We start from the raw sequence: 15,224 nt of genomic DNA, 5'->3' as shown, positions 1-15,224 counted from the left end.
ATGCAGTTGATTGTCTCGGGGGTAACATATACGAGTGGTTTTATTTGGTGACGCTTACACAATAGCTCTTGTTATCATCAGACCTATATTGTATGACATAAACACGTTAGGCACAGACACTACATTCATGATGCATTTCTCTTTGAATCTTCTAACTAGGATCTCCTTTTTTTAGAATACATTAAATCCAGACATAACAATATCCTGTACAGTTTGCACGTATCAAACCTACATTTACAGGGATCACCACTAAATTCTTGTCCTTCATATCTGCCCCAGTAAGAGAGGAACTTCATATCCACCTCAGCCACAAGGGCTTATGAAATCTGCTCAAACTACCTCAGATTATAATCTTGGGTCACAACCTCTTCAGAATATATAATATATTTATGACTTTTCTCTCAACTTCGCATTTTGCTCACGTATAGAAACAACTGTCCAAACTGCTCCAACCACAGATTAAGCCAATTAATGGTAGAGTATTCTCCAGTTACTACCAAGGCTCTCACAGCTAAGCACTCAGGAATAAACTAGCAAGTCCATTGAGAGAATTGTATCCAAAATTTTCACTACGAGTAGAATTCAGATCAGAGAACACTTGGTAACAATGACTCAGGTATGAAAATCGAATCCCCGATAATACGGAGAGTGACACTACTTTAGGTTTTATCATTATTTCTTCAGTAGTTGGCGGCAGAGGAACATCACACCAAATGACACAGATTCAAAATGTTTCTCTAGAAGCTGAAGTGATTCAGAATGAAAGTTGTAGATTTGATTGGTATCTAGAATGTAGATTTGTTTGGATTTTACGAGTATCATTCAAATTGGGGGGGTCTGTAACAAAATTTATTTTATTCCTCTTATTAATGACGAATCGTCAGTGCACGTCTCTCAATAAGGAAGATTGAAGGAACGCATCCATACAAATAAACTGGATTGTTCTATATATTAGTAAATCATTGTTGCAAAAATAGTTGCTCTAATGACCTATCGTTTATTGTCTTGACTAAATGTAAACAAACCTGCAGAATGATTGGAGGTCAACCAAAGTTTCTTGGACGTCACCGAAGACCTCCCAGTTGGCAGTGTCCATATTGAAAATGTTCCCTCGGCCAGGAGTGCGACAGTTGGCCAGGTCGGCCATCTCAGAGGCGTTCAACGCTCGGTCCCAGACGTTCAGCTGAGCGTAGTCACCATGGATCACCTGTATGAAGAGATGGTCGTAAATTAGCAGCTCTCGTTAAGAAGCATTTATGTTTTATATTGAGGTTACGGCCATGTGTCGGTTAATATATGAACCTCGTAAATACACATACCCGGGTCTTCGGACGACAAGAATAGTGAGCAAAGGAATGTTTATTGGTATTGTGTGCCGAGCGACCAACTGCTCTAACATTTATAACTAACAGCAAATGTGTGAAAGTATAAATCCACCAAAAAGTTTTGAAATGTTGCCTGGAGCTGTTTGATGTAATATGTCATTCGGTACTCGTACCTTACACTTTTAAATTGAACTATTAAGTACCGGCAGTAGATTTAACTTTTACTTTAAACTGTTATTGTATTCATGGTTCTGTGGTAGTTGTACTATTACTTTGTTCTATAGTTACGTTGCCAACTAATGTTATTTAGTTCTCTTACCTGATACTTATCGAAGGCACGGGCGAGGAGGTCTTGTTCCTGCCCGATGATGAGAGTACCGTTAAGTGGGAGTCCAGGGGTGCCCTCTACAGGCCCGCTGACAAAATACTGTTGACAACATTGTATACTACGTGACTTAGAAAGTGCGAGTTAAAATAAATTTGATTCACTTGAGTGAAGCTGAACGTACATGTACAAGAAAAAATACAAAGGACATCATTAAGTGAATTTAGCGAAGGATGGTCGCCTCTTTGCGCACTGAAATAATGGTATCTGTTTAGGAACGTTTGGGTTCAAGTGATGGGTCAGTGTTTAACTAACAAGATTTTGCACTGGTCTACGAATGATCTACTTTGTTTTAGCTTTACTGATAAATTGAATAATACTAGACAATATTATGCATTTTGTTATTCTTTGGGGTGAAATAATAATACGTTCAGCAGCGCCATACAAGTGGATGGCTAGGAAAACGCCAAGATGATAGAAGAGGAAGGATATATCTCAGTGATAGACGTCCTAGAGCTGCTAACTACAGTTAATAAAGGGAACTAAAATTACCAAGTGTTCTACCACAGTGAAATCCGTGTTGTGACACCATTAGCTTGACACTACTTGTATACCTCAACACACTCACACGCGAAAGACTTTTATGAAGAAAAAAGAGAAAAAAACAATTAACTCTGATGCACAATGCACTCAACACAAAAGTCCACATGTGGGGAATGATAAAATGGGATAATGACACCAAGTGAGTAGTGTTAAGGGGTAAAACTTGTAAGCTGTAAGAGTGTCTGAGCAGACTGAGAGTTAAAGAATATGTAGTGCAAGTGTGTGTATTTGTTAGTGGCACTTGATTTGTAGTGTGGAGCTGTAGAAGTACCCTACGTAACAGGACTAGAACACTCGCCTCTCCCTGCCAGTACACAGTGTGTATGTCGACGTCGTCGTCGTGTACAGTGTGACACAGGTGGTACCAGATCTCCGGGTATAACCTGAAGGTGCGGGTCCAGGTGTGTGGCTGCGTCTTGCTGTAGATGAACGAGCTCAGCTGATCGCCATCGTGGTCTGTAAACTCAATATTGTTTATTAAACATCAATAGGATTCAAGAAAAGGAAGGAGGAATAGGTCTATGCCTTAGAATATTAGTACATTTTTGCCAAATAGAGAACTTCCTGTTGTTGTTACAACTTAATGTAAATTAATTCGTTAATGGATATATTTACTTTCACTTAAATTATAGTTTACCATCATAAGAAGTAGGGTGGATTCTTGGGAAGACGAAGTGTGCGTGTGTAAGAGAGGGAGAAAGAAACATACACGTACATACAAAAGAAATGTGCGACACACACACACACACACACACACACTTTTACAAGACCACATCAACATACTCACACAGAAGTATCATGTTGGGGGCCGCGTCACTCACAGCATACGACACATGAGGCACCAGAGTAGAGAACCTCTCGTACCTTGAAGCAAGATACTCATTACTATCAGGGTTTTTTTGCCCATTATAAACTGAAACTATGGCACATATTAAAAGTTCAATATCTTGTATCTTAAAAATTGCAATAACAAATAAATTACCCCGACAACTCACTCACCTCATCCAGTAACAAAACGTAAACGACATGAGCGGCTCCACTTCCTCTGTGAAGTTGTAGCGAAGATAAACCTTGTCGGTGGACATCGTCTTGAGTCCTCGCTGCATAGTGAACATCTTCACCTTCTGCCCCTGACTCTCTCCTGCAGGAGAACATTCGACCATTATCAAATGTTGCTAACAAATTTCGCCGGATTCGCGACGTTTGTTCTGAAGGTCCAATATTTTTTTTACATTTGCACTTATAATGTAATCCGAATTCTTCGAGCATCTTGCCAGTCCAAGTTTTTTGTTACATCGAGTATTTAAAATCTACAATCTCAAGAGAGATCGTCCACAAATTAATTAGGTCACTTCCTACATAATTTATGTAGCGTCTCTCTGCTTGATAAGTGTACTTTTCCCATCTGGGTTCGAAGAAAAAATTAGCGTTATCGTCATTACAGAGGCAAGTAATTGCATTTCATTCTATGGTATTAACAGTCCAGCATTTGAAAGCGATACCGTTACCTTTGTTGACATGGTTTCAATAAGGAAGTATAGCAAAGGAAAAAATTATTGCTTTATGTAGTTAAGTAATCTTACATTCACTTCCAAAAAACAGAAAACCAACAGACCATAAACCATGCTTGTTCTTGTTACCGCTTGTCGTGAATATTGAGGAAGCAAACAGGTCAAGTTTGTCATTATTTTAATGCAACACTTAGTGGACGAGGCAATACTAACATATTCCTGGAGACTGACGGCTTCTAATGTATTTTTGTTTAACACCTGTCAGCCAGTCAGTTACTATGATGACAGAATAATGGATCAACAAACAGACAAACGACGACTAAACACTCCAAAGTATAAGAGTTGTCACAGGTTCTGATTGACCGTGATTGGTAAATATTATTATTATTTTGTTTTGACTTATGTCTGGGTCTGAGAGTAATTTGCATACGGGGTGATGATGAACTGAGTTAACTCCGTTGTTATTCACATCAGTTTTAGAGGATGGGTTACATGATACGCTACAATTATTGATATTTTACCAACATGTTAATCTTCATTTATATTGCTATTTTCCACTTCACCCGGGACCACGATTGTACTACCTGTGACCAAACATTCATCGTTAATGAAGCAACACTCAGTGGGTCGATGATTGATCTCACTTGACCTTATTGTTACGGATGCAACAGAGATCAGTGATAAAGTCTGAGCTACCATTGATAATAGGAAAGACTGTGTACCGTCTACCCCTCACAGTGATACTTCACCACAGCGACATTACTTCGCTCGCTGAGTTTGTTCACACCTGAGTCACACGTGTGTATGTGAGTGTGAATGTGTGTGTGTTGTGATGTTTCTCTCTCTGTGTGCGTGTATTCCGGTATATGTGTATGTTGTCATTTGCAAACATACCTGTGATCCTGTTTTGCTAAACCCGTGTACTTCTGAGTGGGTGTCTCCACTGATACGAGATCAGGTTAAAACAGATCAGAATCTCAGGTCACTCACCCATCAGAGCCAACATGGCCGCCGCCCAACACAAAACCATCACCTCTGGGATGCAGCGGTTGAGGTGTTGGTGACGCCTGTTGGCGCTTATGTCGGTGCTCAGGTCTGGCATGGTTCCTCCGGGTAACATCTTCAACCACCAAAGGTCATATCATTCTCCACCACAGTTCAGATTGTCCTCCACCACAGTTCAGGATGTCCTCCACCACAGTTCAGGTTGTTCTCCACCACAGTTCAGGTTGACCTCCACCATAGGTCTGGTTGTCCTCCACCGCAGGTCTGGTTTTCTTCAATAACAGATAACGTTTTTCTCCGGTCTGAAACAGCTATGGTTAACAAATGGTCCATATTAAAGTTCCTATTTGGATTTGAAACTCGGCATGAATGTTACTTCATTATGGAAGGTGTAGTGGTTTGTGTTCCTCTTTCGTGTACTGAAGATAAGTTATTGTGGAGTAATATTAAAATTAGTGTTCCTTGGGGCTACATTGTTGTTTGAATATGTCAGGGCTCTATGTTGGCAGGAAGCTATAGTTTGTTCTTCAGTCCTTCATACTAAACGAGTCTTAATGGTTGATAATTTTAAAGATGATGGAACAGATGGGTCAGTTATTATTATAGATGAAAACAGTTTATGACCTTTGGAGGTTTTTTGTATGCCTCAACTGCTTCCATATCCCTCCGCTGAGTCACACATTATTAAACTATAAATTCATAAACACTTTTAAAACAGAACCCATGATGAAGTGATAACGAAGGCGCTGTCCTCACCAGGAAGGTCGTGGGTGGGAGACTCGCTTCACGACACCCGAGAGTCGCCAAAAAAGTGTTGCCACCACCCTGCCTTAACCAGCACTGATAGCGCGCGCACAGGTGAGCCTTGGCTCGGCACCTGTCTCTGTGATGGGGGCACCGTACTTACCCATAATGGCGCACACCATAACGCCTCAATAATATGTTATATAATCCCTATTTTCTTTTTTCAGTGTAAGTCATGATCCGGGTTCGCTATTTTCACCAGATATATCATAATTATACACGCAGGGCGACATTAATAGACCTACACTACATTTAACTTATGATCAATGACAATAACAAATTAAATTCTACATCAATTTTGCATGCTTTTCTTTGGTTAAACAGCAGTAGTTTTTAATGGTGTTCAAGAGTATACTTTAGATAACCACAGCACTTGGCACTTAGCAAAATAATAACATTGCAGAACTTCCTCGATGCTCTTTAGCTGATCACTCGTGACAACTAAGATGATGAATAACTCACTTTTTAATCTGAACCTGTGTCAGTATTAATTAACATTCATTTGCACAAACTGTCTCACATATATTCATGTTTGATATTTCCCATGATACTTTCTATAAAGTAAAATAGTTAAATCGCCGAAAGGTTTTTAATTATACATGCAAACCTATATATAAAATTATCTAAAGAAAAACCAGCCTGTGTCGTATTAGTGTTTCATTAATGATTAATGTGTGGGTGGGTTAACGCCTCAGTAATATTAGTTGAGATCTTCCTGAAAAAAGAGACCATGTTTTGTTTTTCTATTGGCGGATGGATGTTACATTTTATCAGTGTATTTGGGCATCATTATATCAAGATTTATTTTAATTTAAGTCTTAACAACGCAACTTACGGCAGAAAATAATATATCAAAGAGTTAAAAAAGTTAGTAATCTTTTGTTTAACACATAAAATCCAGAAGTACCTAATACGTTACATTATATAATTCATCATTTATAAAATGAACCAAACTAACCCTAACTTAACCTAATTTAGCCTAACATAACAGTAACCTTCTATGGCATTAAAAAAAAACTTCGGCAATCTTGCATTTAATTAACAGACGTAAAATCACGAACGCATTATATATAATTTATCATTCATAAAATAAACCACACTAAGCTACCTAGCCAAAGCTAAAATACTACAGTTTTTTTCTATATTGCAAAAAACAAAAATTAAATGTTGCATTACCCCGCTGTTAGTACTTTTGGTAGAATATTTGTTAGATCACTACAGACCAACAATTACATGTGATCTTCGAATGCTGTGGAAGGGATTACGTGGAAGTTATGCTATAATCTTCAGGTAAAACTCAAATTTAGGAAGCCTAAGTTATGTTTGACTTCTTTGGTTCATTTTATGAAAGATGGCATAAATAATGTAGCAGTATCTGGTACTCCACATGTTTCAAGAAGCACCGAATGTAAACAAAGGCGCTGTCTAATGCTGACTTCATTGGCCTAAGCACTGTCCATCACTGTTCATTACTGACTCCACTCCTTTCCGAAACGATATTGTCACTTTGGCGTGATTTTGTTGACATTCCGGTAGGGTTGGGGAATGGGCCAACATTGGCCATGGCAGCAGCAGCAGCGCCGGATAGGTCTTGACCCCTCAGTGGTCAAGTGTGTGTGTGTGTGTGTGTGCCCACCAAAATTCATCGCCATTGTGGGGCAACTCCACGATGGCATGAACGGCAGTGTCCTGCACAATGGCACCCAGTCTATGTTCTGCCCCATCCAAACGGATGTAAAACAAGGATGTGTACTGGCACCAACTCTCTTTTCCATTTTCTTGGCTGCCTTCCTTACTCGTACCAGTGGCAATTTAGCTGGTGGGGTGGACATCGAGTACCGGATGAAGAATCTTTTCAACATAAGACGACTCCAGGCAGGAACAAGGGTGTCAACAGCGTCCATTACTGAACTCCAGTATGCAGACGACCTCATCCTTGTCGCTCACACTAAACACGACCTACAGGAGATCCTGAACACCTAAGCAGATGCGTATACACGCTTCGACCTTGAGGTGAATGTACGTAAGACTCAGACTCTCTTTCAGCCTGCCCCTGGTTCAGCCACACCTCCACCATCCATCCAGCTTAATGGTACTACCCGCTCTAATGTTACCCTTTTTCAGTATCTCGGCTCCCACCTGTCCACCACCGCTGACGTCGATGAAGAGATTCAACATCGGATCAAGTGTGCATCTCAAGCCTTTGGCAGACTCCGTACCCGTGTCTTCAGTTGTAATTGAAGGATTTTCTTTAATTCTAATGTGCTGTTTTCTGTGTATTTCATGACAAGTTTGTGTGAACATTGTTTTTTTTAATTTATAATATACTTACAATATGCTAAGATATGACCACTTGTAGTGTAAAGTTTATATTAAAGTTTTAAATCTTGTTGAATAATAAAGCACACCAAAACTTCATAATCTGAGAACAACTCTTACACCTCTGTTATTTATCATAATTGTTATTCTTTATTTTCTTTTTCTTGTATTTGGAGTTTTGGATACTAATAAAACACGCTTCCACTGAAGTTAATAAGAAGTTTATAAGTAAATATTAAGAATACAAACAAGTAAAAAAAATTCAACTAGAAGTTAGCTGAGAAAAATTCTGAATATTTTTAATCTCCAGGACCGTCGTGAGAAATTTGGTAAAGTTTGATTTTGTAGCTTATATTATTAATATCCATGAATGTAGAAGAATAAACTTGAGATAATTGCAAGAGATTGTAAGCATATTGTAGAATTTTAAGCTTATATTAATTCAGAATTTTTCCAAAAAAATTTGAAACTCAAAAGTTTTTAAATTTTGTTTTTCATTTACATGACTTATATATATATATATATATATATATATATATATATATATATATATATATATATATATATATATATATATATATATATATATATATATATATATATATATATATATATATATATATATATACATATGTATATATATATACAACTCAAGAAGTGGTTTATAATCTTTTGACATATTATCTTAATCAGAGTTTCTACATATTATATTGGATATATGATGCGCAATCTATAATTCAAATTTCTTTTGTGTTCTAATGATTACTGTGTGTAATTTGACAGGTATTTTACTTATGACACTGAAGCAATCATTGTAATAGGGAAATTACTTACTTACATCCAAGACACGTAGTTTTAACTTAAAAAATGGTTTATATATTCACAATAGATTAATACCAAAGAACTGTAGTGATTATTCGCGTGTCCGTCCGACAATCAATCAAGCTGCCCCGCTACAAACTGACCCTAAGCCTTGGTGGCAAGCTTCGAGTGTCCCTGCTTAGTGCTACATCTAGTCATGGTCAGTTCGACGGGGATTCTGTTGAGTCTTGCATGGGGAACTGCTCAGTCCTAAACAAAATCTGTCCAGTGCCGCATGGAGCCTTGATCAGTTTTACTAGGTGGTCATGGACATCGCTACATGGGAACAAGGACGGTGAAGGAACTATAGAGATAAACGCAAAACTTCATAGTGGTCACTGTTGAATATACAGTATATATTAATTTCTGAAAGTTGAAAAGGATATTGGTCCGTAAAGGCCTCGGAAGATTTCGAGAGACGTGATTTAAAGACTTTTTTATATCATGATATTTCCATAATCAGCATCAGCACCTAGAATGTTGTACAAGTATAAACCTATGACTTTTGGGTCAGAGAAAACATCTTGGAACTTTTGGGCATTGTTTCATATACACTGATATTGCTTTTAATATTAAAATTGAATCATTACGCGACAGTCGAAATATCAGGAGTTTTTTTTACCAGATTAATTCTTAAATGAATTTAGAAGTGGATCTGGAATTCTGAGATTCTGAGAAGAACTACACTTAGGCAGGATAAGGAAGGTCTTGCCCCCATCACATGGTCCAGTGTTAGGGACTCTGTTAAAACTTTGTGAGTTGTGATACACTCTGTAAAATATGTCTGATTTGTGCCCACCTTGAGTTTAAAAAATAATGTACTTTGACCTGTTGTACTGTGTAATACTGCAAATATTTGCTATGCTCTTTGGAAATCATGTTTCATAAGTTGATAGTCTTATCAGGAATGAGTAAACTTTACAGTTTATGACTATTATAAATTAACGATTAGGAAGAATCATCATCAATTCCTGGCTTCACCTCAGTTCACGGCACTAAATAACTGACACCAATTTACTTCCAATTAGCATAAAATGATATGGAGATCAATTGTATCATAAACATAAAAAAGATAGTGTTATTATTAAAATGCAACTAGTATGTGAAAACTAATATCCAGAAAATTATATTGAATGTCAGGAAAACTACTGGGACAAACCAAAACCTAATGAGTGAAATAACTTTCTCAGCAGCCTTGTCCGAGTAAGTCTTTGACCTACCTTCAAATTCAAAGTCATATATCAATCTATTTGGAAAGATATATACAATGTGCTCAATGAATATATGAACCATTATATTAACAAAGATGAGAAGGATGATGAAGAAGAACCAGACGTCAATAAGCTTGATGGCAGCGGTGTTGGGCATGGTGCGTGAGAGGTTGGTGGTGAGCGTGTAGAGCACCAGCAGTGTGGTGAGGGACATGACGGCTCTCACGTTGAGTAACTCCATCCTGATGAAGAGCGTCGCCCAGCTAACCATCAACAACATTACCGACGGCACAAACGTTGACAGCCAGATCACACCCTGGAGGCGGTGGAGCTCGAAGTTGACTGTCATCTTATTCTTTCCGGAGCGAGGATCAATAGCTATATTCTTCACCTTGTACTGAGAGAGATCCTCAGATCCGGTGAAAAACGCTCTTCTTTTTTCCACAGAAAATACAACAGTCTCTTCATATTCTCGTGCTATGTCGATGTTGATGCTGCACACTTGGATGTCGAACGGGTAGACATAGAGGTCGAAGTTACAGGTCAATACAGCTGTGTACTTTTCGCTGCTCACTATGTCATTATCGGCCCCGGGATACCCAAGGTCTGAGGAAAATATCCAGAAGATTAGATCGTCACATTATGATCAGAAATTTGTGAAGGCAAATGTAAAATACATTATTATCTTTATAAACAATTGGAAACAGAGGAATAGAAAGATATTACGGAGATCTGTTTAGTTAAAGGTACATAGATTATATAAGTACTTAATCAAGACTAGATGAAAAGGAAAAGAAAGAAAATTACCTCTGTTGACAGTGTTGAAATCTGGAATTGTTGCATTATTGGCGGACGGAACTACAGCAAAATCATTCAGCAACCTGACTTGACTTCCCTCGAGAGGAGTAACGCGGTACTGAGGCCTCCAGATGTGCTTCAAATCGGCCTTAGGGATGATAGTCTCCTTACGTGGTTTCAGGTTCCTAAAAGTCAACCTGTCATCCCTCCAGGTAAGTGATATGAGAAACTCTACACCAATGGTCATTCTTATATTGTCGACGTGGGTGATGCGTGTGATATTGACAGAGGGGGTGACAATAAGGTTTGTATCGTTAGGTCCTCTGGGTGGCACGTGCTGCTGGTATCCACTGCCAGTTTTCACAGCACCACAGCCGTTTTCGTCACTCCCATCAGTGCAGTCATATCGAAGGTTGCAGCGTTTTTCGTGTGAGATGCAGGACCCAGAATTGCACATGTAATGTTCGTTGGAGCAACTGGAAAAACTCAGTTCTAACTGGCTTCCTTTGGGAGAATCACACAGTGGTACGGCCGACACCCATGTTTTTATGCCCAATGGGTAACCATTAGTGTCACTATGTTCGGAAGTGACGAGCGTCGAATTTTTATCTGTATCATACAATAACCAAAGATTTTGTGAAGAATCCCATATGACAGACATGCTGAAATATCCACGCAGCACTGGTCGCCCAGCAAAATAGCCGCTCATTCGAAAATGTGCTCTTATTTCTTCTTCAAAACACAACCCTCGTAAGTACAGAAAGTCTTCTCGTTCGAAGTAGCAGGCTCCACATCGCTGAAGTTGGCATTTATTGTCAACCCAAGTACCATCTACAATGAGCATCACACAGTTGTTTAATTGTCCACCGAAAGGGTAAGGTGGGAGAAAGTCGTGGAAAGTGATGGGTCTTCCAGTGTTGACGTTGATATAAACACCTTCCTGAAGCTCGTCTGAGATGCCTAACCAGACTTTCCACGTGCTGCCCGCGCTACACACGTTCAGAAAGGGCGTAATTTCCTGCAGTATTGAGGTGGAGTCTTCATGAGACTGAGGCACCGGCATGGTGGTGTTGAGAAGTTCACAGAGTTCTTGGGTGGCATGGAAAGATCGTTCCTCTGGCAAGATGATATAAAACGGGTCCGAGCTGTTGATGATAAATATTGTGTTATTATGTGTATACTTTTGGCAAATGAACCTATATGATATGTTGTGTGACTGTATATATGTGTATGTGTAATATAAGGTCCCATACTATTGTCTAGAGTATATGCAATCTCGTCACCGTTTTGTCAAGCTTGCACTGCACCGTAGCTTAAGTGACCCCGTTAGATGCTTGGTCAGAACTCAAGTTATAAAATACTTTGCCACACTGCTGCGATATACCGGGAAATTTGCTGTGTTTTTTTTTCAGTTGCAATAGCAGAGTTGTCATTTAAGAGGAAAATTACTTTTTTTAGTAGTGATAATGTGATTGTCATTTAATTTAAGGAGAAAGTTGTGATCATTGCAACATTAATATTAGAGCTCTCATAAAGTTTAAAGGGGAAAGTGGCTCTAATTTCAACAGTGAAGGTAGAGTTGTCAGACAGTTTAACCTACCTCAGTAATAATGGTTACCATACATTTAATGATAGCTGTTTTATTAGTTTCAGTTGTGCCGTAGTCATTTAAGTGCGTAAATAGCTCCTATTTTAGTAGCATTGATTACCAGACATCAATATAAGTGAGTAGTTTGTTCATGTAGTAGTACTGTACCGTAATAATAACGTTACTATGTCCAGTTTAAATTACTTATATAACTCCAATTTCATTTGATGCCTTTGTAGTAGTAGTTGTTAGAAAGGTAATTTAATAATAAAGGTTTTCTACTTCAGAGGTGTGCGAAGTATATTTTAAATGGTTCATTTATCGCTCTATCGGCCGTAGCTGTGCCAGCTACTTCCCGCCTCTACTGTGCGTGTGTGTGTGTACAGTACAGTCAGCCAAAGATCCTAGGTCTCGTACTGGTAATTTTACTTGGCAATACTTGGTAGAGTAAGGCTGTATGTAAAGGTGATTGTGATTGGTAGATCTATTTTCGGCTGTGTTGCTGTCAGGATAAATATTAAACAATCCAGCGGTAGAATTTTTAAAAGACTAAACTATTCATTACTATTTAAAATAATAAAAAGTTTCCAAATGTTTGTGTGTTGGCTTAAATCTGAGAATCTTGTTGCAGCCTTCTTTGTAGTTGAGTTGCCGATTCATTCATATAATTTCTTCATGTTTATCGTCTTGACTAAATGCAAACAAACCTGCAAAAGTACTGGAGGTCGACTAGGGTCTCCTGGATGTTGCCAATGACCTCCCATTTGGCCGTGTCCATGTTGAAGATGTTTCCTAGGCCAGGAGTGTGACAGGTGGCCAGGCCGGCCACTTCAGAAGCGTTCAACGCTCGGTCCCAGACGTTCAATTGAGCAATGTCACCATGGAGCACCTGTGTGAAGAGATGATCGTTAATTATATAATTATTCACAAATTGACAGCACTCGTAAAAAATCATTTTTGCTGTACACTGTGGTCACAGGTGTGTTGGTTAATACAAGAACCTCCTATATATTTAGGATTTTGACGCTAGTTCATATATACGGGGTCGTAGGAAGTAGAAGAATATTTATTTATCTTTTCTACCGACCAATAAATAGCTAAAATATCTATAATTTACATAAAAAATGAGTGAGCAAAAAGATCCACTAAAAAGATGTGAAATGTTGCCGGGAACTGTTACATGTAAAATGTCATTCGGTACTCGTACTTTACAGTGTTTAATTGAACTACGGTATTAAATTCCGGCAACAGATTTTTTTGTCTTTGAACTGTTACTGTATTCATTGTTCTCTGATAGTTGTACTGTTACTTTGTTATATAGTTAGATGCCTACTACTGTTACTTATTTGTTACCTGATACTTATCGAAGCCACGGGCGAGGAGGTCTTGTTCCTGCCCAATGATGAGAGTACCGTTAAGTGGGAGTCCCGGGGTGCCCTCTACAGGCCCGCTGACAAAATACTGTTGACAACATTGTATACTACGTGATTTAGAAAGTGCGAGTTGATAAAGTATTAAATGTCAGCCTGAGACAAAATAAAAAGGTGATCGTTAAGTGAATTTAGTCCGGGATTGTTGATCGTCTCTTTACACACCAAGATAATTGTATCTACCCAGGAATGTTTGGTTTCAAATGGTGGGTTAGTGTTTGAATGAACTAACAAGATATTGCATTCACCATTGGTCTATAAATTATATATTTTACGATTTAGCTATGGTGGTAATGTGAGTAGAACTGGACAATATTATATAGTTTGTTATTCTTTCGGGTGATGATTTAGAATTCAAGTCAAAATTGAATGTATTATTTTTGATGAATTAATGCACTCAGCAGCGCCACAAAGCTAATAATTAACCTAAACAAATAAAATTGTTCTGTCACATATTAGCGAGATCCGTGTTGTGCCACCAATATCTTGACACTACTTGTATACTTCAACACACCCACACGCGAAGGACTTTACTGAAAAAAGATAAACAAATTATCTCTGATGCACAACACAGTCAACACAGGAGTCCACAAGTGAGGAATGATAAAATGGGATAGTGAGTGTTTGAGCAGACTGAGAGTTAACGAATCTGTAGTGCAGGTGTGTGTATTTGTTAGTATATGTGACTTATGGTGAGGAAACTGAGTTAGTGGCACATGATTTGTAGTGTATGGCTGTAGAAGTACCCTAAGTAACAGGACCAGAACACTCGCCTCTCCCTGCCAGTACACAGTGTGTAAATCGACGTCGTCGTCGTCTACAATGTGACACAGGTGGTACCAGATCTCCGGGTATGATCTAAAGGTGCGGTACCAAATGTGTGGCTGTGCCTTGCTGTAGATGAACGAGCTCAGCTGCATACCTTCATGATCTGTAACGCTCATAGTTTTTATTAAACATGAATATTATTGCTATGTTACGTATTAAAACCTCTAGTTAACAATATGATGACTTTCTTTAATGCTTTCAATGGTTACTTAATATATTAGATAAGTACGATCGATACTGACCAGAAGTTCGTAGTTAATTCATTAGTTAACAATTTAGTAAGGTAGAGAGCAGTTAAAACGAACAGTGATATTTTTCTTCTTATACTTAAAACTCGTTTATATACAAAATAATAATCAATGACTTAGAAACAGGTCAAACTTAACACACGTGTCTTCTCTAATGTAGACCATACAAGAACAAGAAAAGTAATGTTGACATTAATCAGTTACTTATAAGAGTTATTAAAGAGGTTCCTGCATATTAACACCAAAACCACGTAATTAAGAAACAAGGAAAAAAAATAACCAAGAAACGGAAAACCAGAGGAAGAAGAAGAAGAGGATCAAGAAGTGTGGAAAGTGCAGAAAAATGAAGGAAAACAAGAGGCAGTTGG

General features: G+C 38.4%; 1 protein-coding gene across 1 annotated transcript; it reads right to left on the bottom strand.

Annotated features, from left to right (window-relative positions):
- Positions 1 to 8,558: 8,558 nt before the first annotated feature.
- On the bottom strand, positions 8,559 to 14,024 carry LOC121853820. Its single transcript, XM_042348196.1, has 5 exons — positions 14,013 to 14,024; positions 13,704 to 13,811; positions 13,058 to 13,239; positions 10,772 to 11,907; positions 8,559 to 10,570 (listed from the first exon to the last, which is right to left on the bottom strand). The coding sequence occupies exons 1-5, from the start codon at positions 14,022 to 14,024 to the stop codon at positions 9,849 to 9,851; spliced, it is 2,160 nt and encodes a 719-aa protein (XP_042204130.1). The 3' UTR covers positions 8,559 to 9,848.
- Positions 14,025 to 15,224: the final 1,200 nt, after the last annotated feature.

The sequence above is a fragment of the Homarus americanus genome, unplaced genomic scaffold, assembly GCF_018991925.1.
Source record: "Homarus americanus isolate GMGI-L3 unplaced genomic scaffold, GMGI_Hamer_2.0 scaffold18703, whole genome shotgun sequence".
NCBI lineage: Eukaryota > Metazoa > Arthropoda > Malacostraca > Decapoda > Nephropidae > Homarus > Homarus americanus.
The sequence above is the reverse complement of the archived record's forward strand: the minus strand, read 5'-3'. Positions and strand labels throughout refer to the sequence as shown.

What these genes read in the sequence shown, in the direction of transcription:
- LOC121853820 (XM_042348196.1), bottom strand. An exon ending in GTGGCTTCGATAAGTATCAG is followed by an intron (nt 13,240 to 13,703) that starts GTAACAAATAAG and finishes CTCTTCACACAG; the next exon opens with GTGCTCCATGGTGACATTGC. An exon ending in GACCTCCAGTACTTTTGCAG is followed by an intron (nt 11,908 to 13,057) that starts GTTTGTTTGCAT and finishes TATCATCAACAG; the next exon opens with CTCGGACCCGTTTTATATCA.